Source organism: Vidua chalybeata, chromosome 5 (assembly GCF_026979565.1).
Source record: "Vidua chalybeata isolate OUT-0048 chromosome 5, bVidCha1 merged haplotype, whole genome shotgun sequence".
NCBI lineage: Eukaryota > Metazoa > Chordata > Aves > Passeriformes > Viduidae > Vidua > Vidua chalybeata.
In genome coordinates, this window is record NC_071534.1 from 25,253,489 (window position 1) to 25,278,799 (window position 25,311).

Sequence of the window (25,311 nt, forward strand, 5' to 3'; positions counted from 1 at the left end):
TGAAACAGAGAAGATGTGATCATCAGGAGGCAGCAGCAGGGCTGGGCAGGCAGGAGGGGGCAGTATGAAAAGGTTAGAAGAAGGGAAGCCACTGAAGTTCAAAGGTAGAATGTCATACAGAGGAATATTTTCTAGGAGAATAGACATAACTTCAAACAGGCCCTAAGTGAGGTGGGGTAGCTAAGAAGTTTCAATAATCAAAGTGGTGCAAGCTGGCCTGATAATTCTGACAGCAGAAGTGAAAAGCTTGTCTTCAGAAGTATTTGGGAGAAGGAGTGGGGATTTTTGGAGGGTTTTGTGGGAGGGGTCTTATTAAGTAAGTAAGATCCTGAAGAGAAATGTTTAACATCTGAACAGGAGAAAATTTCAGGAAGGCTTCGCTAGATGACAATGACTCAAAAAAAATGGAGACACAGTTACACCTTCACCTAGTGTAGCTCCCCAGTGCCTTTTGGAATCAGTGGTTGCAGTTATTTGCATAAATTCAATAACTGAATCACCCACAGTGCTGAATTGAAGGGACTCTTGTAAAGCCCAGGACAAATGGGCATAGCAAAAGACATCCAGATTTGTTCAAGTAATAAGCTTACTCATTTTGTGAGAAATTAACTCCAAAACCTCAGCACATAAACTGATGGATTTTACAGAAGAGCTTTTATTGCCATCTACTGGCTTAAATAGGCAGCTTGCTCGACTGCATCGCCCTTTCTAAGAATAATTTGGAAAATGTTTGCTTACTGAGAAAATATTTTGAAGAGATTGTTTCAGAATATTCCTTAGGCAAGCTTATCTTTGGCATGATATCAGACAAGTCTGTTTGCAGTTAGCTGTGTTGGCATGCCAAGCTTTATGAAAGGGGGTTCATTTAAACATCTGGAACCTGACGCAGCCATAAGTGCACTCCAGCACATGCTTCACTTTGCAGGAAATCAGCTCTAGGAGCACACAGAGGATTTTGTGCCTGTGGTGTGCAGCAGGTTTAGTGTGCATGTGCTTTGGAAACTGGAGTTGTCAACGTTTCTTTCTACTTTCAGCTTCCAAACTACATAAAATTGAATGGGGTTTGAGGAAAAACTTTCTCTTAATTAGTTCTTCAGATCTTCCAATTACTTCAAAGGCCCCCAAAAATAAGCAGAGAGCTTGAATCTTGGAGCCTTAAGTCTGAATCAAGTCATTGATAAGATGAGATTAGCTTTTTTTATAAATACAGTTATGAAAGTAAAAGGCTGAATTCTGTGTCTTTCTCAAGCAAGATGCCCATTGAATAAGGTCTTTAGGACAATTTCTCTAAATCCCAAAACCTTTTGTATATTTTTCTGTCTGTTAAGTATGAAATTCCTAAGAAATTTTCAAGTTTTTTCTGGAGGCATCAGTATGGACTGACATGTTATCGCCAGGCTGCTGTATAATTCAGATCTGTAAAGTGTTTATCTTTCATCACATGAACTAGGTGTTTGTACAAGGACTCCCAGATTTGGGGAGCTCAAAATGAGAAAGATCAACAGTGACATTATTCAGATTATTTAAAATCCTGCATCCATTTTTACTGGAAGAAATGGAAATATGACTTGGTGGCAGTAGCCATTTCGGTCTGTACACAGGTGTCTACAGCCTTGCACTCACAAGTACACAAAAAGCTCCTCACACAATGATTAAATCTAAAGAAATAGTAGTAAAAAATAGTAGCAGCATCAGAAGTCTATTTTTAAACTAGATTTATTGATTTGAAATTTTAAACTGTGTATCATATACTGCAGTAAGGTGACAGAATTGTGGAGAGTTTCTTTTTCTTTTCCTTGGTGCTCTCGTGTTCGTTCCTGAGACTGCCATTGCCTGACCATCCTCTCAGGGGCCATTGTTTACAGATCTGAACCAAAGCCTTTGTACTCATTGTCACTTACTTTTGCTGTTTCTTGTCTTTGTTCTTTTCTCACAGCTACAAGCCCCCAGTGTGAAAGGCTTTGATTTTGCTAAGCAGCATCTGGGCCAGCACAATAAAGATGATGTCCTGATTATCCATGAGCCAGCTCCTTTACCAGGACCTATTAAGGATACAACCCCATCTGAGAACGGAGATGTGCCCAGCCCCAAATCCAAGACTTCTACAAAGCCTTCAAAGACTGTTCGACACAGAGGGAGGTCAGTTCACAGAGATAAAAACAAATTGCAGTAGACAACAGTTGACTAAGGCCTAGCAATTGTTGTATTTTTAGGGCAATTTCAGTGGAAAGAACTGTTCCAGAGCTCCGGAACTCGCATTTGCTAGTGAGCCACCACTGTTACACCTTGTTACTTGTTAGTACAAGGTTGTGAGAATTTAGTGTTCATTTTTCTTTTAAAGGGAACATACCCAGTTAAGAGGGGTATTTAAGATACTGCTGAGCTGGCTGGAGTCAAGTACTTGCTTGTTCACTGGAAACACCAAGTGTATTTTTTCCAGTGCAGTCTCTTTGTGATCTCTAGCCACTAAGCCAGTGGGTGGTTAAAAACAAACGAAAACCGCTGACAAAGGTAATGTGTTTCAATCCCATTAATAGTGATCAATACATGGATGAAGAGTCAGGATTTCCAAAACTAAGCTGTATCTCCAAAATTCAGGGAAGGTGCAGAAATGTTGTTATTTATGATTATCTGGGGGGGGGGGGATGTCTTGTGGCAAATGAGCCTTATTCAGAAAAAAGAATGGTAATTCACAGCTGTGCAAATGGAGAAGGGTCTGTCAACCATCAGCAGAATTTTCCTAACCTTTTGCAATAATCACATGATGTGACTGTCCCTAGCTGGAAAAAATTGTGTTTGTAAGATACAAACAGGACACATGATTTTACAAAGCTGTGCAGTAGAGATGGATCTGTGCGCAAAAAAAATGTGGGGGAAAAATGGAACTCTGAGAAGACCCCCTCTGAACTACACTTCCCAGTAATTCTTCTTCCTCACTCTCACACTTGTCTCCAAAGAGAGATCTGCATTCCCTGTGCTTACACCTATGTGATACTGCACAGTGGGAGGAAAAAAAGGCAAACAATCAAGGACAGGGTTGGATGAGCTGAGAAAGAAACTAATGGTGATTCTGACTGAGCTGCAAGTCTCTGCAGCACAGCTTGCTCTTCTGTTCAGCCCTCTGCTTCCTCTAAAGCCCCAGTTGTCTTAAGATCCTTGCTTCATCTTCCCCATGTGGGGTTAATAAAGCTCAGTTTCCCCCTTCCAGTTGCTAAGCCCGTCTTCCTAAATCCCTGCAGGCCTTGTAAGTAGAAGACTGCCAGTGGTACAGTGGAAGGTGGACAAAACTGGAAAATAATGGAAGAAAAATTAGCTATACTAGTTTTGTTGTAGCTTACATAAATTGAAACAAAGCAATATAAATCTGAAAGACAAGTGTTTCTGTGTTTCTTTTTAAAAGTTCAGAAGTGGCCTAGGACAGAGATGATACCTGGGGGAAGGGAAGGCATCTATATTTATATGCAGATAAGCAAAATAAATAAGTTGAAATTTGAGATTTCTACAGTATTTCATCTAGAATAATTCAGAAGTTTAAGCAGGAGAAATTTCAGAAGCCAACATTCTAATGATACGCTGTGGTAGAAGGCCACCAAGTAATTCAGGTGTGATTTACCCTTAGTGAAGCCATGTTGGCTGTCACCAAGCCCCTTCTTATTTTTCATATGCCTTAGGATCATTTCCAGGGCAATCTGCTCTGTGATCTTCCTGGCACAGAGGTTAGAGTGACTGACCTGTAGTTCAGACACTTGAAATGTTTTCAGAAGGGAATCTCCCCTTTCTCTCTCATGTTCCCATAAGAACAAATCTTCCTTGAGGCTTAACTATGGAGCTGTTGCCATCATCTCCCTGCCATGCTGATGTGCCCATGTCAGCTTGCGATTTAAAACATTTATTCCCCGAGGCAGAAGTTGGAATGTGAAATGGTATCATACTGTGTTGTGTTGGGTTTAGCTGCTTGATGTTTTGTGAGGAAACACAGAGCTCGGTTCATCACAGTTCAGCTCAGGACTGTGTGTTACGTGCCAGGAAATCTAGTGGTGATGTGAGTACACGTTCTATATCTGTAGGAAACAACAAACAAGAACAGCTGAGTTCAGAAAGCTCAGCATCCCTAGGCTCCAGCTGAGAGTTGGACTTGCTGTTTTGACTTGAGAGTATACAACTGCATATTCCTCAGCACTTTCAAGAAATGGCTGATGTTGACTCAACACTATTTATGTTCCTATAACTTGGTGATAATTTGGATGTGCTGAGAAAGGAGTATCATGGGAAATGCAGAGCACAATGAGATGAAACAGAAAGTCAGTAGGGGACCTGGACATAGAGCTCCAGCCTCATACTCTGCTGAACCAGGAAAAAGGTGATGGAGGTGATAGCTCTGCACACCCTCTCCCCCACAGGAAAAGATGCAGTGATGCAGATCTCTAAGCTCATTGAGGACCATTTATCCTCTTTTCCCTGCTATTGTTTTTTTTCTTAATTGGGATGTGTCATTAGTATTACAGTCATGCAGATCAGGGCATTGTTTAGGGAGGAGAAAAAGGGAAGTTGAATTCAGAGCTGCAAGAAGTAGATTTAACTTCAATGGACTTGTTAGGCTGCATATAGTTATCTTACTCTGTGTGCTCTAGACAGGTTGATACTTAGCCAAGAGCCTCAGTGACTAGTTCAGATATACCAATCTAGCCCAAGCAAATCCTGCACTAATGAGGTTAATGCACAGACATGTGCACACTCTCCATGATTAACTCCTTGCCAGAGTAGAATATGAGTGTTCACAGGACAAAGTGTTCACTGAAGGCTGATCCTGTGTAAAGATACAGGCTTTGGTGTCAGGCAGTGATGTGGCCCTGTATTTTTTCTATTTTTATACTATCAGAATAATTTTACAGCGGAAGTATTTTGCTGGGGAAGATCATAGTATTTTTCTATATTGCCTACAAAAGATGCAAGAACTGAGATTGTAATTTTTTAGATAACAAATATTCTTAAGAATCTTGTGACTGCATGGAATAAATACATAAAAGAAGCTTTTTTGAATGGCCTTACATTTGACTAGTCAGGGAAATATTCATGTAGATTTGTATTGTTAGCAAGAGAACACCAATTTAGTAAAGCTGAATGTTAGACTAGTTACCTATGTGGGTTTTGTATTCCTAATGTAATTCTTTTCTTTCTGAGAGTTAAATTGCTAGTTACAAATGCAGAGCTTTTTCTTGTAGTGTATTTTAAAGGAAAGATTACTTAATAATATTGTCACATGTGAATTGTGTTGCAGTCATTTTTCACACACAACAAAGGTAACATAATGACAATGAATATCTAGCTATGATAATGTATTATAAATTTACTTACAGAGGAAAATTTTAGCCTTCACAAAGTATTTTAGGACAGGATTCTTTGTGCGTGAGAATTATGCCCCTTTGCAAACTAGTGTTACATGTTGGTTTGTTTGTTTTGTCATGTTTGTGGCAGAATTTCACCATCAGATGCTGAATCCACGGCAAGTGAACAATCCAGCGGGAGAGAAACAGGAGAAGAAAGTGCAAGACCATCAACTGCTGCAAACGAGGGCAAGCCACGCAGAGCAGTGAAGAAGGGTTTGTTACCTTTTTTTCCTCTGTGTGTGCTCTAGTGCTTTACTCAGGTTGAAGAGTTAATCTGGTGCTGTAACTTTTCTAAACTCATCTTTGGCTGTTGATTTTTCTGCTTCTTGCTGCTGAAAATCCCTTCATATTTGGTTTTGTTTCTTCTGTTGAAACTGGAGAGCTATACATTCCTTTCATTCCAGCAAGCTTTTGAAACAAATGGCTTAGCAGGAATGAATCTTGCCTCCTTTTGTCCCACACACACTCCCAGCAAAACTGTTCCTAGCTAGGCCTAATTGTGTCTCTCATGGTAGCAGAATTGCAGACAGTTACATGGCAGTAGAGGTCACAGCAGGACTTCAGATCAGGGGAGTGTGTCTGTAGCAGTAACTTTGAAAAAGTAATATGAAAAAAAAAGACACCAGAAAGGTCAAAGTTTTACAAATGAGTTGTAGTTCAATCATCAAAATGCCTGCATGATTGTACATTAGAAAGATCAAAATTCAGTGCTACTGTGTAAATAACACTGGGTTTTTTTTTATTAAGAACCATCTTGTTTCCAGTTAAAGTGCCACTACTTTTCTCGGATGTACTCTAAAATATATATATTTATATATTTGAAAAGATGAGGAAACATCTCAGCAGTGTTTGAGTTCCTCCAACTTATCTGACTGGAATTCTGTTGCTCAGTTTTAGTGTTCTCCTATTTCTTCTTACTGGGAACTCCAGATTCGTCTCTCCGTTTCCTATCTGACTTTAAACTTTATGTAACATACAACATTTCCTTTTGGTGTAGAAATGTTACGTGTTGTTGCATCTGAATTACCTGGTAAAAGCAGCAAGGAGACTGCGTAAAATGTGTCCTTTCTACCTATCATGCCCTCACTGGGTAAAATGCATTATTTTTTCAGCATTTGGTGCCTCTAGTTTGCAAATCATAAGGACTATTCTTAGCATTCAGAATGGGAGGCAGTGTCTGCAGAGAGCTCTCTACTAAATGGGAGATTCAGTTCCCTTTTTGTGCAGCTGAGATTTGGCAGTTTGATCCAAGTTCATGCATCTCATTCAAAGTAAATGCAGTCATCTTACTGCTGTGGTTTTTTTTCCAGTTGCAATTCTAGCTAAATTACTTGTCATAATTACTGTGTTGTCTCTTCTTTTTCTTTTATGTTGTCAGGAGCAAACAGAGTGGGTAAGTAACCAGAGCTGGTAGTTGAGTACAAATATGAATAGGGGTTTTGGGGTAGCTGCAATTATGTCTTAAGGATGGAAGAGTTTGTCTTCTGAGTCTAAGAAAATAAAATTGCTTTTGAGCTATTGAAGTATAAAAAAAGTCTCAGTAACACAAATTATAGTAATCCAGCACATTTTTCTAATTTTATTCCTCCCAATTCTTTCAAATTATTGAGGAAAACATCACTGTGAAAGAAGCAAAACTAAGGCAGCTGTTGGTCCTGAAACCAGCTTTGTATAAACAAGTTGAAAATAATACTGGAATTAATGTAGAATTAATTAACTGGAAGCCCAAGAAAAGCATGAGCTACCTGCAAAGAAACACAAATATTTTGTTGTGAACTAGTGTTTTCTCTGCCAGGATTGAGACATGACAAACTTAGGGCAGGAGAAAGCTGATGCTGTCTTTGATGTATAACATATCTAGTGATAAAACAAGGATTTGTGTCCTCTGATAGCACTGACCATGTTGTAGTAGCCAACCTTCTGTCCATCCTTCTGTACTCTGCTGCTTATACTGGTGGGTGTAATGAGTCATCAGCTGCATCCTGGGATGTCCCCTACTGGGATACAAAGAAACTGTGTGAAATCTATCTCTAATTGCATTCTCTGGCATGTTAAGAACCAATGGATGAGTTGAAGAATCGCATTTACTTTATCTGATTTTGGATGAGACCTTATGCATCTTGGCTGCTATGTCTCTTGAGGGTGCAGGAAGCAGTAGCCTTTCTCTGTCTCCAGCTGCATTGGTTTTCATATGAAATCATAGCTTCCTGACATTTCAGTTCCAGTTAATGGTTTCAACTCAGGAAGCAGTGATGAACAGAGATCCTGGCATGTGACCTCTATGGACTGGTTGTTAAAATATTGTCTGACCAGTATTGGGGTATTAAGTAGCTCTCCATTATTTTTTTGCCCCAGGTGAATTATTCTGAAATCAAAATTTCATTCATGTAGTGCCATCCAATAGCTTTATAAGGAAGATTTTCTAGATGTGAATAATAGTGCAATATAAGAACTTTGAAATGAGAAATTATGCTTATTCTCTCTGTCAAAACTTCTTCAGGACCTCATTCTTATTTTGGGTTAGAAACCATTTCTCCTTTTGTTATATGTGTTACAGTGCTACGCTGTTCCTGACTTTATCTACTTTTCTATACTTCCATCTTGGTTTGTATTTATAGACACATTGAGTGTAGGCACACAGAGAGGATTTAAAGGTCATATGCAGCTTATGAGGGTTTTTTTTGTGTGTATCTTTTCTGCAAAAAGGAGTAGCATATGATGTTACTGTAGAGCCTTACCAAAATTTTTCGGTGGGATTTCTGTTTTACCAAATGAGCTTAAGAACCCTCTCAGCTAAGAGGCCCCTGCCAAGCACTTGTTTATGTGTGTACAAGGGAAGGTTGTGGATGAAGTTATAAAGATTCAGAGTGAATGCTCAGTATAATTGAAAATACTGGGCCTTGCTAACCAAGTAATACAAAAATACCCTTACAATTTTATGTTGGAGGTCAGTGAGCTTGGGAGTGGCTGATAGAGTGAAAAGGTGAGGAAAAAATTACTAATGTTCAGGGAAGATGGATGCAGAAGTTCAGATTTCTATTGACTACACAACTGCTCCGAGGGGCTCACACCAACTCCTTAATATATCTTGTGCACCTTTCTGTGAGAGGCAACTCTTGCACACTTCTGAGAGATGCATGAAGATGGGGCTGTGAAGATGACAAATGGTTAAGATGATACAAATAGCTACAGAAGAGAGATGAATCTGCTTCATTTAGGCTCTGTGTCTTGCAAAACATTTGGAACACAGAGGTCTTGAATGGAGCTGTTTACCTTCTTTTTTAAGATCACTTGTACAGAGAAATCACATTTATAAATCATGCATGCCTTTTATAAATTTGTATGTTTGACAATGCTTTGATCAACTTTGAGAAATATGAATAGGGATTTTGCTTAACTTGTGGCCAGATTGCTTTCCAGCCTGGAAGTAGTATGCTTTGAAGATAATAAAGCATTCTATTGCTTTCTTGTCCTGCTCCCTTCTTGTGCTGGAAGAGGGAAGCAAAGGAGTAAGTAATTTTCTGTGGCCTTCCACAGAAGATAGGATACACTCCTTCAACTCTTTTCCTGTGTTACCAGCACATGTTGCAACAGGATCACAGCAGGGACTATTTTATTTCCCTTCCTGTCTGTTGTAGTTGGATCATGTTGATCAGCAATGGATTCTGTATCAGAATCAAATCAGATATTCCTCCTGATTTGAATATTGAGAACCACATCTCCTTATACGTCTTTGGAAAGATGTGGGTATGTCCCTCAACATTGTTGTGTTCCCTCATTAAGGAGAGTCACAAGTCTTGATCTCTAATTGCTTGTATTTCATGGTGAAAAGCAGTTTGAGAATGTGTGGCTTTATCATGTGGATAAGACAGAAGGTTGTTTTGAAAGCTTTCAGTAGCTTTTGCAAGCCTCATCTGCATAGCAGTTTCTGATTTAGGTCTAGCTCAGAAAAAAAAATTACTAAATCAGTGCTTAACTGCAAATCACTGGGGTGATGCTGTAGATTTCAAGTCTTTTGAGGAAGATGACCCATTTCTATTGAAGTAATTAACTATTGACAGGACCTGGGTTGCACTTCCATGCATATTGGTTTTCATAGTGCCTTTTGCTGATTGCATTGCTTTAACCTCTTCAACAAATTACAACATGACAGTATTTATGCAGTTTGCTTATTATAATGTGGACTATTTATCCTGTCACAGAGAAAAAAATCTGCTTTAAAAGCGTTAATCAGTAAAATGTCTGTAAAATTCTTTGGGGTTTTTTTGGATTTCTAAGAGGTTTTTTGTTGGTTCCTGTATCACTCCTATCACTTAAGAAATGCATTTTGCATTGAGATATCTTTCATTGCTCTTTGAACCCCCATTTGAGCAATTTGCATCTCCTTAAGTACTGATAAGAGGAATCATTAGCAGAATGTACTTAAACAGCTTTTTATGCAGTAAAGTAGATTGAGATTTTGGGAGTTTGCAAGTGCCAAGAGCTTGATTTACAGAAATAAAGAATGACAGCTCACCTTCTGGAAATATAATGGGAAAATATTTATAATTTGCAAACCACGGGATAAACTTGTTGTACACTAAATGTGAGTCAGCTGGAAGGCCTGTAGGGCAAATTAGGCACAGATGGAAAACAGGGGATAGTTTTATAGCACAGCATCTGTAGAGCTTAACATTTGACTGTGATAACCCTGGCAGCACTGCTTCACTCTGTATTGGTTCTGATGATTTTAGGACCTCCTCAGACCAGCAGTGGAAACGAGCAGCACTCCTCAGCCTCTATCTTTGAACATGTGGATAGGATGTCCCGTTCCTCAGATGCCAGCAGACGGGTCCCAAGCAAGATCCAGCTGATTGCCATGCAACCCATGGCAGCACCTCCGGTTCAGAACTCGGTGCTCTCCGACCGGGTAGCAGAGACCAACAAAATTAATAAAGAGGTATTTTTTAAAGTGCTTTGCATGTTTTTGGAGGATTGTATGCCTAGCCAAGTGAAAAATACCCAGTTTCTTACAAGGAGTTCCTCGTAAATTCCCTGACAAATTACAGGAATGATCCTGTTTCCAATCTAGAGAAATTATCTGACCTGTTTTTAAGAGAGATGCCTAAACCAAAATTTAAACAGAGAGAGGATCTGATGGTCAGGATATCTTTGTGTTAGCATCCCTTTGCTAGTCAGCAGGACATGACTTAAACACAGTTGTGCTAATTAATGTATGAGAATTGGAACATATGGCCCACCTTGGTTTTTACTCTACACTATTCTTTTACTTTTCAGGACTCAGCAAGTTGGTTGTAAAAATAAGTTTTCTCAAAACATTCTGGGGTGTGAATTTGCAGCCCAGTTCATTGTTTTCAACTTCTGGTGTGTTTACTTGACATCGTGCTTTCTCTGAGGCTCATGTTACTGTAAGCAGAATATGAGCATGCCTGGGGCATGAGGAGGGGTGATGCACAGTAAAACCACATCATACACTGCCTGACAGTAGCACCTACCTGCATCCTGGTTTGGTGTAAGATGATATTTTTTCGTAGTTCAGAGTGGAAGATTACTCAAACTTGTAACTGAATTTTGCTTACTCAAATTGTAACTTTGTCAAGAATCTGTGTTTCTCAGTACCTTACTGAAGAGAGGCAAATATATCTAGGATACAGAGGCAAGAGGAGCCACAAAACAGAAATCTGTCTGCTTGGGCAGAAGACATATGATTCTAACTATAAGCATAAAGAGCAAGTCTGACTTGTGTCCTATATATGCTTTTAATTTTTCAGATTTTCATGAGAGAATACACAAAAATCAATTTTTATTTGGTTTTTAATTTGCTGATGCTGATATGTTCCAGAACTAGTCCAGCACAGGCAGGGCAGTTGTTGCTATCTAATCTGGTGCTCAAGTGTTTACCAGTGATAGGAATTATTTCAGTGGGTTTTGGGCCAGGATTTACAAAATGTGGTGTTACAACAGCTTTATGCAGATATTGAGATGTACTCCATGAAATTTGAAAAAAGGTAGGAGAGAGGAATGAAAACTCAGCCTCCAAGATGATGTAGAGCTGATAGTGCCGTGTTCATCTGGGGATCTGAGCCCTTGTGTTGCTGCTGTGTTCCTGCATAGCATATGGAGCCTCTCATGCTCAGCAGAGGCACCGAGTTATGAGCTCAGTTGGCTCTTGAAGTTCTTGCTTCTTATGTGGTGAAGGTCATTAAAGGGAAAGGGTGGCAGATTTTAATACTGTTGATCAAATATCAACAGTATCTGTTTGCGTAGCATAGCTAACTAGAATGGTTAGTCTTTTCAGAGCGGTGTTACATCTGGCAGACAGGAGGAGTTCTTTGTGTTCCTCCTGCCTTTTATTAACAAACTGCCACTTGCCTCTAATTTCACCTGCCGTGCTGGCAATCGTGCTGTGTATAATAGTATATCTACCTGCGGAGACAATGGGAAGATTGCAAAATATCTGGGAAGGAAAGTGTGCTCATAAATTGTGTGACTTATTTTAGTCCTTCAGAGATTGGGGGGAGGGAGGCAAGGGCAGGCAGAGAGGTAGGGAGGAGAGGTTTACAGAAGAGCAACAAAATCCAGTTTGCAAAGAAGACAACTGCAAAAATATTCCTCCTTTTTTTTTTTTTCCCTTCTCCTTCCTGAAGATACAAACAGCCCTGAGGCATAAATCCGAGATCGAGCATCACCGCAATAAGATCCGCCTCCGCGCCAAGCGTAAAGGGCACTACGAGTTCCCAGTGGTGGATGATGTGGTGGTGGTTGACTCCAAAGAACAGCACAGAATATATCGCAAGGCACAGATGCAAATTGACAAGATCTTGGACCCTGGAGGCAGTGTGCCTACTGTCTTCATAGAGCCCAGGAAGAGGTAGGGAACTCAAAGATGGAACTCTTTTAGAGTCAGTATCCAAACTACATCAAAACTGCACTTCTTAACTGTCAGAGCTGAAAATCATTTTGATCACTAGTTGAATTTGAGTTATCTAGGTGAAAAGGATTGGGTTGTTCTAGACACTTTTATTTATTTCAGTATATGCCACTATGTTTTGATTTCAAATTATGTTTTTACAAGTTCTCAGCAGTGAATTCTTGATAAATTAGCCTAAATGTATGAAAACAGTCCTAAAACAATTTAGTATTTGCTCTGCCATTTGTTTGAATAAATCTTGTATGGTGTAGAGGGTTCAAAATTGCCATATCAGCACTAAAAAAGAAACCTGCAAGTAATATATATGCAAGTAATGTTTTTATAAAGCAGGAATGGGGGAGGGGAATATGTAAAATAAGGAAAGCCTTGAACAACCTAAAAAGCATGAAGATTCTGAATGTTAAAGGCAAATTCACAAATCAATGAGATTGCCCAGAGGGAATACATAAAAAGGTTATAAGGCACATCTGTCAGCCTCACAGATCTGCCTTCCTGGCCTTGTATTTGCAGAGAAAGTTTTCACTGGGTTCTGTTATGGGCTTATGAATAGAGGCACTTTGTTCCTGGAGGACTGGTGCCCAGTAGGTGCTTCTGCACTGATAGAAGGTAGCTTTTCTCCAGGGGTATGTTTTCCTCAGCTGGTTTGCCTGGTGGGGTTAAACCCTCTTTATCAAGCACAAAGCCTTGTTGGCAGTGTGGTCTGTTCTGCAGCTGCAGATGTGTCACATGTTGGGCCGGGGAGCTGGAACACAGGCAGCCTGGACAGCTGAATGTAGGAGGGAGGTGACTCTGGAGAGAATTTAAGGGAAGAATGGGATGTTTCAGAGAGTTGCCAATGAGAGTGTTATTAAGAGAAGCTTGAGGAAAGAGATTTGAGCTACCTAATGGGATTGGCACGGAAGACTAGGAAAGGGAAGAGAAACGGGACTGAGGCAAGGATGCCTTGGAGGAAATGGGCAGAGGAGTTCAACCTTGAGAAGAAAAATTTCAAAAATAATTGTGATTACCTTTGTCTCTGTCTCTCTGCTTTTTGGTTTTTTTCCTGTTAAGTTCTCGTGCAAAACGTTCTCCCAAGCAGCGCCGTCGCCATCAGATAAATGGGAGTCCGATTGATGCCGAAAAGGACAGGTTAATCACAACTGACAGTGATGGGACATACAAAAGGCCTCCAGGAGTCAATAATTCTGCATATATTGTATGTATGTCTCTTGAATGGCAGGAATGTTCTGATAGTGATGACAGCTGTGACATTGGCAGGTTTTTGGCCTTCTGTTTATGGTCCATATGATATGGTTAGTTTCAGTCATGCAGTTAGCATGTAAATCAAAGTGAAATAAGGATTTCATTGACAGTCTGTCATTTTTAAGCAGTATAACTCTGCCGAGTATTCCTTGGTATTACAGAGGCCAAGAACCAAAGCCTTGTTTTCATGAATGCCACTGTGTTATGCACATGAAAGTGTGCTTGACATATTCCACAATATCTTGAACATAGTTTCACTCTAGTCCAATTTGCTGGATGTTATATATTCATATATTACAGCAAATTTCATCCTTTGCTCTTATAGAGTGGAAGACTCAGGTCTTTATTCTCATCTTTCAAATGCGGCAATTAATTATTAATGATACAGAAACACGTCTTTGTACTACAGTAACTTGAAACAATTCTAGTGCAATGTCTTGAAAATTAATTTTCTCTCACATCTAAGAAAAGAAAGATGCTGGAGAATACTTCTGTTCAATCGTATCCACGTCACAAACAGTACTTACTTTAACCACTTCTAAGCAGATTTCATGAAGCCAAATGCTAATATTGGAAGCCCCTGGACTGTTCTTATCTTTAAAGATGGTTTAATAATTTTAAGAATTTCACTGTTAGCTGCATATGCGGTCAGGTGACTCCGATCTCTATTTCTGCAGTTTCCCTTTGCCTTCAAACATGAGTGTGATGATTTTAATGTCATGCTGCAGTAGAATGAATTATCATCTGAAGCTGTTTAATTAAGACATGGCACACAGCAGGCTCAGCCCCTTTGGCATCTGCAGTGAGACTGCTCAGAATGCTAAGTTCCTAATAAAGTAGAGGCTTGTGCCTCTTGACAACTGATTTTGCAGTCTGCATGCAGTGGTAAGAATGAGCTCTGATAATAAGTCTGCAGCTGTAAAGCTCGTTTAATTTCTTCTCACTGATGAACAACAAGCCCGTGTGGTAAGATCCCAGGTAATAATTATGATGCATGCCTAAGGTATTGCTGCAATGAAGCACTTACATGAATCCCATTCAGGTGATGCACCCAAGTTCAAGCTCCATGCAGGTAACCACTTAGTTCCTTAACAGCTTCCTTTCTGCCTTTTTCTAGGAGGTGATAATTGTTTAATGTTACTGCTGATGTGGTCAGTTATAAGCTAAAGACTGAATTAATTTCTTAGAATTGCAAAAGCTGCAAAGAAGTCAGAGATGTAGGTAGAGCTAATTGGTTTTTTCTGAGTGGAGAAATGCTCTCTGCATGACTTCATGACGTGCTTGCAAACCACAAGATTTCTGTTATAGCTGAGTAACTCCTGCCCAAAGCTCTGCTGCCTTACCTGAGATCAGAGTCCTTCAGATCACATTGAACAAAGTGTTTGAGCTGCTGGTGTTAAGTATGTGCATGCAGCAGCGGGGAGGGTAAGGGCAGGTGCTGTGGTTCTGGCCAAGACAGCATTGCTCAGACTGAAAGCCCACAGTTTGGAAGCTGGCTAGATCTTCTCTGTGGCTGCCCTTCACCTTCCTTCCGTTTCCTCCAGTCCGACCCCGACTTGCCTCCCGAGCCGCAGACGTCATCCTCGGCGGATGTGGGGAAGTTCCCCGGCTTGCCCCCGCACCCGGTGTCACAGTACGTGCCCCCGCAGCCGTCCATCGAGGAGGCTCGGCAGACCATGCACTCGCTGCTGGACGACGCCTTCGCGCTGGTGGCTCCCAGCAGCCAGGCCGCCAACTCCACGGCCGTGCCTCCGCCTGGGGTCTCGGCAGGACAGCCGGTGAGCAGCTGCCGGGCAGGGCTGGATCACCTCGTGGGCCAGCTGGGCAGCAAACGGCGTATTTGGGATGCGGTTCAAAAGGCGTCTCTGGGAAGGGAGTGAACACCGCTTGAGCCACGGCCACTGTTGTTGTGCCCTTGCTGTCAGGGTTTAGCACAAATGCGGAATGTTCCTGGTACAAGAATTCAGAAATTACCGTCACCAGATGGTGAACTTGCTTTCTGAGCTGTTTGGTTTGCTTTCCCTTTTCCCATCTCAGCCACAAGAGAAGACAGGAGCTTTCCTTTAGGATGATTTCAGTTCTTCTCAGTGAGGATTTTTCACAAGTCAGTCTTGCTGTGTCTGGGAGTCAAACTTTTTTTTTTTTTTTAATATGTGTGGTAGTTCCTATTTTGACAATGAAAACAATAATGTATTTGGCATAGGTCATATTTTTCAGCAGGATATCCAAAAGCTTTCAGGAATTGAGTGATAGGGAAGCAGTGTTTCTGTGCATGATTTTTTTTTTTGATGGCGCACTGAAACACATGGATAATCTTGTAGGCCATCATTTCTGATGAGTCTGAGTCTGTGTTCTCTCTGCTGCAGTCTGCTGTTTGAGGTCAAAAGAGATTTCCAAATGGAAAGCTTGATTTTTTGCTAAGTAGACATTGGAGCAGCTCTTGATCTTCTTCAAGTGAGAAAAAGTATTTCTGAAAGGTTTTTAAATTAAGACTCAGATCACAGAAGAGACTGTAGCCCACTGTAGCAGTGATTCCCAGATCTTCTTGTGCTCCTTTGTTTCGAAAATTTAAGTTCTTATGGCTGCTATCAAGTCCTACATACAGGCTTAGTGATCTCTGCCATTCATCATTTAAAAGGCTGACCGTGGAGTTCCCAAGGTATGAGTTTTGATTTTAATTTGGTGGTTTTTTTCATTCTTCTGACAGAGATACATGGAATTTGGAATGACTCCGCCAACAGCACCAGGTCTCCTACCGAGGTAGCTTTTTACTGATCAAATTATCATTTATTATTTTCCTTGCAATTACTCCAGATTTCTTACTGGCACTGGTATATTATTATGCAAAGTACTGTATAAATGAGAAGTAACAGGAGTCCAGATCCAGTCTTGTTAATTATTTATGAAGCATAAATGACATATGCATGCTGTATGGAATCCAAGCCTCTGTTTAAAAGAAATGTGTTTCTAGCCCTTCAGCTATAGCAAAATCCTTCCAATATTCAGTAAACCACTGAGTATGAGCTTTTGGAGAGCCTGAAACAGTTACTCGGATGCATGTAATTCTCCCAATACTCTTGCTTTCATCTTGTTTCTGTATCCTCAGGGCAACACTAACACACAACAGCTTTCATATGACTAACAGATTCATTCTATTTTTAACTGAGTTGTGAATAAATGACAGAGCACAGTGACCCTCACAGAGAAAGTCTGCCTTGCAGCCCTATTATTATAAAATCAGGAGAAGAAGAAATTTTCCATCTTCTCCTGCCCTTGCTGCAGGAGAATTGTGTAAAGGGGACACCAGTTGTCCAGGTGATGGTTAATTTCACATTTGGTTTGTGTGTTCTAACCACATGTGAAGTTGGACACTTGAGTCATGGTACTCACTGGGATGAGACTTGTATCACCCTCCCCAGGCTGCTGCAGCCAGGCTGGTAAAATGTGGCCTTGTGCTGCTCTTTCATTACCTTCTTAGAGTTCACCATATGAGATGAAATCCCACTGCTATTCATGTCATTCATTAGGCTTCACCTGAAATCTTCACTGTCTTGGAAATGTCATGGTAAAATAGCTGTGAAGAACTTCATTTATTCTTCTGCAACCTGATTTGGAGAAGACCAAGGAGAAAAGGAGGGGTTTCTAAGCATCTTGCTTAGTTCTTGGCTGGAGGTGACAGTTTGAGTGTGAGTGGAGCATACGTGAAATGGCACACAGTAAGACATGTGCGCTCTTTGTAATTTAGGTTACCTTGAAGATTATGAGCTTTGAGACTGCCAGTGTAAAGCATAATGTATTGCTTGCTACTGAGGAGATTTTTGTCTTTGTTTGCCAGTTACATATTCAGAGAAAATGTGATAAATGAATCATGAAAGTGCTGTAGTCCATGTTAATACACCTGAGCAAGATAGTGTCTTTACAATGTGTTTTTTGTTCAAAAGTTTATCATTCTTTGGCATAAGCAGCCTGAACTTACATAAATTGCAAAAGTTCAAGTGCTGGCTTTGCCAATGTCAGCAGAGTAAGTTAACAATCTGCAAAGTCATTGATCTGAACAGAAAGAATTCCTCTTAAGTTTTCATTAAAATAGAAAGCTTCCTAAAGCTTGGTCAATAGAAAACAAGTTGTCATGATTGTACAGTGGGACTTATTCTCAAAATCTGAAGCTAATGATAAACAAATTGATAGAAGCAGTGCACCAGCTAGAGGATGGAAAAATAACCTGAGGTCAGTGTGATTAGGTGGCATGTATCAATGTCACAGTCCATTGGGTTAAATATCCAATGCATGGAATACTAGTTGGGTGAGCATAGTGTTCTCTTCTCTGTAATAACACCATCAGCATCTTTAATGGGGTGGAACCAACCTGGGGAAAAAAATTAAATGTAGAAGACCTAGGTCACATAACAGCTAGGCAGTCATAAAGGCACAATGAACAGCTTTTGCCAGAAAATGGGTATTGAATCCTGCAACAGAGATAGATATAGTGAGCTACAGTGGATTAGTTGTGTAAAATTGATTCTTGGAGCAGTATCTCCTGACTTAAATGACTGGAGATAATTTTGGGGTTTTTTTGGATGTGCAAAAATTGAAAGCTGAGTTGCAGTCTGGAAATAGGAAGGAGCACCTTGAAAAGCCTGTATGATACAGGTGCAGAGCTGTATTCTGCTTTTATGCTCTTATGTTGATCTTTGACTTTATAGAGAAGCTATAGCTATCTATTATAAAGAAGATTGAGAAGGCGAAGCCTTGTTAAATGCAAACCTTTCAAGTGCAAACACATCAGCAATAAAGAATTTACTTCCTGTCCTCTGAAAAATTGGCACAAAAAGAATACATTTGCAGTAATGTTGAGAAAATATTTTCTTTAGACAACATCAAAAAAATTGTAATAATTCATCAGCTTCAAAATTACAGCTCAACACTGCAGACATAAAGGGCCAGATGATCACATCCTTTATTGATTGCAGTGATTAACATAACAGAAGTGATATTGTTAAACATTACCTACCCATTGAAGCATTTATTTTAACTAGCTTGTGTGGTTAGAAATGGTTTCCTCTGGATCTGCTGAATGGACAGGTGGGGATTGTACATGAGGGAAGTGGGGAAATTATAGAACTTCCACAATGGGATTGTGGAAGCCCTTTAACCTCCTCCATCTTGTAACACTGCATGCCAAATAGCTGGTACTTTTATTTACAATTACTTGTTTGTGCTTTATTAGGCAATTTATTATGTCAACTTTCTTTGCTATCTGGCTGTCATATGGAGGTGGGTAGTTTTCCAGATAAAGTACAAATCAAGAATAGTCTAAACTAGATGCAGTCACAGGATTTTGCAGTAAAACAAAGGGGTGTAAAATTGAGATCTTGAGGAACAGGATACACTGCAGACTGTAACCTAGGAGGGCTAAGATGCCACTGTGGTAAAAGGCATGGAAAACTCATCCCTAGCCCTCACTTTGTGTAGTTCCATGTGCCTGAACCTGGCTACTTGTCTCACTTTGCTTCATTTCCACTTACACAAAGAGTGAAGTTAGATGGATTACAGTTTCTGTTGTTAACTCTTTTTAGCAAATACATAACAGTCACTACCAGCACCAGCCTGATTGGTAGGAAACATTAATTTCAGTATACATTGCATTTCGTCATATGTGCTAATGACAGCTTTGAGTCGTTCCATGAATCTTAAAGAGCATAGCTTTGAAAACTTCCTGAAAAATGATCAGAATACTTCATGAAGTAATAATTGTTCAGAAAATACACATGTAATGCAGCTTATGTTTTGGTTTAGACCAAAAGTGTGTGCCTAGAAACTCTTTGAGTAGAGTCAGCTTTGTTGCTGAGGTAAGCAGCTACATCACTGCTGAAGTCTTGCTTTTCTATTTTTTTTTCACTGAAGATACTTTTTTGCCCCAAGGGGAAAACAAGATCACGAGATCTGTGAACTTTTTTCTCTGCACTGCAACGTGAAAAACACTCATGTAAAATTTTGTTAAAGCATGTTCTTCAGATATAAATATTTTCCTCAAGTTTGAAGGTTACAATCACATTAAAAGGCATGAAGAACCGCTGTGTGAGGCACACCTACGTTATTGTTTCTGATTAGGGATTTCACTTCTTTTAATCTTGACTCCTTTTCCACAGGCAGAACTTTGGGCCAGGTTTTCTTCAGCCTGCTGAGTTAATGCACGGAGAGCAGCCACCCCCTGAGGTTCAGTATTCCTCCAGGGGGATGTACTCAGAGGAAATGCCATCAGTGGCACGGCCACGACCCGTTGGAAGCACTGCAGGTACTCGTCACTGAAGTTGAATATGCAGTAAAATAACTGAGCTGTTCTTATGCCAAGGTCACCATTAACACGTCATTCTCCTTCAGCTGCTGCATGTGATATGTGGTCCTTGTCCTCAATGCCCAAAAAAAGATGATCACAAAGTGAGGTTAAGTTTACTTTTCCTAGGACCTTGCAGGAAAAGGAAGTGCATTGTCCCTTTTTTAGTATCTTACAAGCACTGGTTATCACATGTATTTTTCACAAAACCCCATTCGCTAAGAATAGAAAATTCCTTGTTTTAGAGATTACAATGTATGATAACTTTCCATTATGCTGTGGCCTCCTTTTGTGCTAAATGAACTAATTTTTGCATCCCAAATCAGCATGCTAAATAGCAAAAAATTTTAATACTTCTTTACACCTGTGTTTCTTATTTCTCTTTGTAGAATTGTGTGCATTAAAGCAGTATCTCTTCATTTTAGATTTAATTATCTATTTCTGCTGTCCCACATGAAATCACCTTCCCTGATTTGGTTGAGGTAATTTTAGTAGCAGTCACCAATGCTATCATGAATAAAATGGTAACATCACATGGCACCTAAGCAGCTAACACTTCTAAGAATAAAATATTATATTGCTAAGCAAATGTTACAGTTAATTTTCTCCCAGGTAAATATTTTCTTTCTTGAAAAAGACTGGAAATATGATCATATACTTGTATCTGAAGCCCAGTTTTGATAGTTGCTCTCATCTCCCTGTAAATGTTAAATGAATGAGAACAGTAGGAATGTAGTAACTATTACAGCTTAATGATGGTTATTTTATTCTCTGAGTCACACTATTGTTTAAGTGTTCATATATATTCTACTTTAAAGTTTGGGGGTACTTAATATATTTAGTTTCTGTCCCTCAGCATGATTATGTGTAAATACCAAACTTCTCAAATACTGGGGGGTTTTGAGAGAAAATAGGGAAGTGATCTAACTGTCCATCACGTAAATCACACTGTTGTTGTTGTCTATTTCTCCCCTTGTGTACATACACACAGTTTTATGTATCTCTGGGTTAAATGTGTTTCATTTCTAATGAATAAATAAAGTATCAATAGTAATTTTAAGAATAAAAATATAAATTACATTTCCCTGTGGGGGACAATTAATGAAGAAGGAAAGCTGGCATGTTGTTACATATCTCTCGCAATTAATGGTGGCAGCTATCCTTGCATATGTTTGAAAGCAGTGGGAAGGAGGGAAGGGAAGGAAGAGGGGAAAGGAGGAGGTTGGCTTTCAGGCTGGAAGGAGATACAGTGTGTTCTGACCTTCTCTTAGTTAAGGACAGCATGGTTTAATATTTAACCACAAAGCAAAGCTGAGAGAAGCACGCTCTTACTTAGTCGTGTATTTTATTCTTCAGAGCCGCACCACAGGAGGCAGTCTGCAGTTAGGGTCTTGCCAGTGTGATGCAAATAAGGTGTGCCACAGCAGCAAATGTCCTCTCTTTGCTGCTGAGTAATTGGCATGAAAGCTTTGCCACAGCTTTCAATAAGCAATGTTTGGAAAGGGCTGGCATGTTTTTGGAACAAGGAGTAGCCCATGTCACAGATGTGTGTATCTCAACCTCTTCTTTCAGTGCAGTGCCATGAAATGCATCACATGCACGTGAACTGCACAAAATGCACGTAACTTTTCTGTCCTTATTCCACACCGACAGCCTTCTTTCTGCTGATTTTTATTAATTGCACAGAAACAGAGCTCCATTTTCTTCTTTGTCTCCTGCTTCCAAGAAAGTTTTATGTTATCATATGTGTGCCCTGCAAACTTGCCTGTGTATGAAGATGAAAAAAAAAATCAATATTTGCTTTTAAGGTTCTCAGATACAGCACCTCACTCAGGTGGGAATTGCTAGCAGGATCGGAGGTCAACCAGTGGAGATCCCCTCAGGCAGAGCAGGGCATGGCCAGCCTGGGGGGCCAGGGTGGCCCCAGTATCGTGGAGAGGATGAATGTGCTAGGCGAGATGCAGTGAGTACTGTTACACATTTGCATAGTTTCCAAAGTAGTGATTTGTTTGGGTATTTTTTTCTTGCATTACTGTTTGGAACTTTTTCCCCTCCTGGAATACTTTTAGTTGCTTCTCTGACATTCTTTGCTTTGCTCTTCGAACCCTTGTTAGCTCTTCTGACTTCTGCTTGCTGTTCTTTTCACCTTCGCTTCTCTAAATGCTTTCTCTCATTTTACCCTAACCTTTTTTTTTTCCTCGCTTGAGGCCTTCACCCATTAATTGCAGTTCATCCAGTTCTGCTTCTGAGCTCCAGCAGAGGTGGATACTGCTTTCCATTCCTTCTTTGAAATATGCCTCTGTATTTTGAGATCACTGTCATTAGAAAACATTGAATTAAATTGTCCCAGGCTACCATCCTATTTTGTATGCATAAAGTTCTTTTGTCTTCTGTATCAGTGCTAACAGCAGGAGTCAGGACAGCAGAAAAAGGTACATACTTGCACATAAGATGAGGTGTTTCTAAACAAGTTACTTTCCTGGCCTAAGTCAGCAGGATGTGATAAATGAACACATACTCATTTACCTGTGTTGCCCAGGCAGCCATGGTGATTTCATGTTCTTGGCAGCTCTGTTTCCAGAGGTTGACATTTCTGATTCAACCAAATGTGTGAGGTTGAAGATAGTATATGGCCTTGCCAGGAGAGAGACGCTTGCCTGCTACCAGTCCCTCTTTGGTGCATTTGCATCCTGGAGCAGACTGACCTGTGACAGGTTTATTGCAGTACTCTTTGGAGAGTGACACCTTTATGCTTCTTCTTTTGCTTCTTAGTTTAAACTATCTTCTTCTGGTTTCTTCCTTGAGGAAAGAAAGTGGGGTCTCCTCCTTTTGAATATTTAGGGCAGTGTGTGTTCACACTACTTGACGTTGCTTTGCAGTATTGCATGATCATGACATAGCTTTGCAGAAAGGAAATGCAGCAGGATGGTCTTTAGATTTTGGTGAAATTGAGATGCCTCCACTCCAAATTAGAGGAGCAGCATGAAGTTTTTGAGAACTGTGTGCGCTGTTTGATACTATTCAAAAACTTCAACTGTCAAAGCTGAAAGATCTGTTTCCGTAATTTCTGCTTTCTGTGCTTGAAACTTGTGGCATTTGAATACACAATCATGATTTCAGTTTACATCTAAAAGAGCACTTGCATGAGAGATCTTAGTGTCTCGAGTTCCATTTTCAGAGACATCTCTGGGTTACCATTTATAGACCTTTCTTTACATTTGTCTCTCTTTTCTGAATATGGCTTTTCTACATCTGTGGGCGTGTTCCTGTTCAGGTCATTTAAATCCAGGCTGTTTTTCTTTCAGTTCATCTCAGTTTAAAGATTTCTTCGGCTTTGACAGAACTTTTTGCTCACTGGTTGCTGTAGTTCGTGTGTTACTGCAATATGATTTTTTTTTCAATTTGTTTTTAAAAAAACAGGCAAAAGGAGGATATCATGAACTAAAACTTATTTGAATTTGGTGTCATGCAGTTGTAGGAGAGCTCACTCACATATTGCCTGAACTTTCTTTTTCCTGTGAGCATTTTTTTTTAAAGGATTCTTCCCATTTAAAAGCAAACAAACAAAAAGCGCCTTGGTCTTGTAGCTTTCTGTAGTTAAATAATTACCTTCACAGTTTGGATTTTTTTCACTGGGACAGGGCTCTAAATTTGTCTTTCCTCGTTTTGGCAATGAGGCTTTACTTAATGATGGTCATGTTCCTTATGGTACACTATTAAACTGATCCTATGCAAACCTTGTCTTACTGTTCCCTCATTCTGAGCAAGTTTCTGAAATTAAACTCTGCATTTAGGAAGATTGAAATCTAGAGCAGTCTTCTTGCACACAGACTGGAGAGGGATCTGCATTTGTCTTCCTGCAATAGTGCTTTTCCTTACAGTATCCTCACCCCTTTATTCCTGAAGTCAATACCTGATTTTCTGCTGGAACATGACCTCTCACTTGTACCTCCCAGCCCAAAGCCAGTGTGCAGGGTGCCATCAGTTCACCTTAATTCTTCATCCAGAAGGCCCTGTGCTCACCTGAGCAGCAGAACAAATGAAGCCATTCTTACAGATGGGCTCAGTGTCTTGTGTATCTGCACCTCCCTCCACCACCTGGCATCACCTCCAAAACCCACGCCGCAACCTCCCACCCATCTACAGTCCCCTGGAGCTTTCCACTGTTCTCCCAAGCCTTCCTGCAGGTTTCTAGTGTTTCCCCAAAGATACTCCTACCCTTTCACTCTATTTTTCTACTCAGCTGCCCACTCTAGTGTCTCTAAAAAATTCTCACCAAACTTAGTTGTCTCTCAAGATCCCTGTGAGATCCATGCTGGCTAAGAGATCCAGCAAACCACAGCCTAACTTGACTTTTCTGCCACTCAGAAGCAGATTCAATGATAACAAATAAGGTTGTAACAAATCAGATAATGTCTAATTAGCTACCTCGTTTTGTGAATTGTATGTATCTGTTCATACATTCGTATATACACATGTATGTCTGGGTATATATTTATACATCTGGTTCAGTTGAAATTGGCCAGAGTTCAACAGGTATTAAATGGAGATTAACAGATTTACACTTTCATCTCATAAATCTTCATTCCTTAAGAAGGAAGATTCAATAAAGATATTTTTTCAATTGTTTCATATTGCTGTTAATTATCCAGAAGTTTATAGATAAAAATGTAAAATGTATAGATATTATATAGAACTATATATTTTTGCATATATCATGTTATATAACATATCTTTGCAGTGTAAAGAAGCTTAAAAAAGAGAAAAAATTATTTCAGCCTTTTTGCTCCTGTTATTTTGCTGTTGTAGGTTAGTAGAGGTTAGGTTACTAAACCAATGTGGTATTGAAATTTAACAGGCCTGCTTAATTCTGATGCTATATGTGAAAGCACAGAAACACACCCTTTTCTTTTTCTGAGATATTTAAGAAAACCTTGAAAAACCTAGAGTAAAAAACAGCCACTGTGATCATCAGATTCCCTAACTTCCCTTAAGAAACCATTCTTATGGTGATAATTTAGTGCAGTGTGAGGTAGGAGCTGAATCACATAGTGCATTTTAATGTGAAGGTAACCTGAATATAATTTAGGTTGTTGTTAAGACTCATGTATCAAGGAGTGTTTCCTTTTAATATTTTTTATGTCATTTCTTGTCTATGAACCCACGGAGTACTTGTCAGGTTTGCCAACTCTAGACTGCACGTATGAATTAGTTTCAGGTTTCACTGCCAAATGAATAATTCTGAACAGTCAGGAGACCTATTCATTCCTTTCTGATATTGAAATCACCTCTCTTTTATAAGAAATAAGATAGGATGTTATTTGGAAAACCTTTACCTATCATTCTTCTATTAAAGCTTCTTTTCCCCTTAATCTGTCTCCCAAAATTAACTGTGTAAAGGAGGAGTGCTGTATATG

At 39.8% G+C, this 25,311-nt stretch overlaps 1 protein-coding gene across 2 annotated transcripts in view; it reads left to right on the forward strand.

Moving 5' to 3' along the window:
* Positions 1-25,311, forward strand: part of KIAA1549 (KIAA1549 ortholog) — a 140,815-nt gene that overhangs the window by 110,709 nt on the left and 4,795 nt on the right. Inside the window, exons 11-20 of one of the 2 annotated variants that reach the window (XM_053943318.1) lie at positions 1,937-2,139; positions 5,476-5,600; positions 6,766-6,780; positions 10,121-10,326; positions 12,035-12,258; positions 13,369-13,513; positions 15,105-15,338; positions 16,268-16,320; positions 19,710-19,855; positions 21,703-21,857. In XM_053943318.1, the coding sequence (XP_053799293.1) occupies positions 1,937-2,139; positions 5,476-5,600; positions 6,766-6,780; positions 10,121-10,326; positions 12,035-12,258; positions 13,369-13,513; positions 15,105-15,338; positions 16,268-16,320; positions 19,710-19,855; positions 21,703-21,857 (1,506 nt within the window). The remainder of the gene's footprint in view (positions 1-1,936; positions 2,140-5,475; positions 5,601-6,765; positions 6,781-10,120; positions 10,327-12,034; positions 12,259-13,368; positions 13,514-15,104; positions 15,339-16,267; positions 16,321-19,709; positions 19,856-21,702; positions 21,858-25,311) is intronic. The other variant, XM_053943319.1, reaches the window with a different exon arrangement.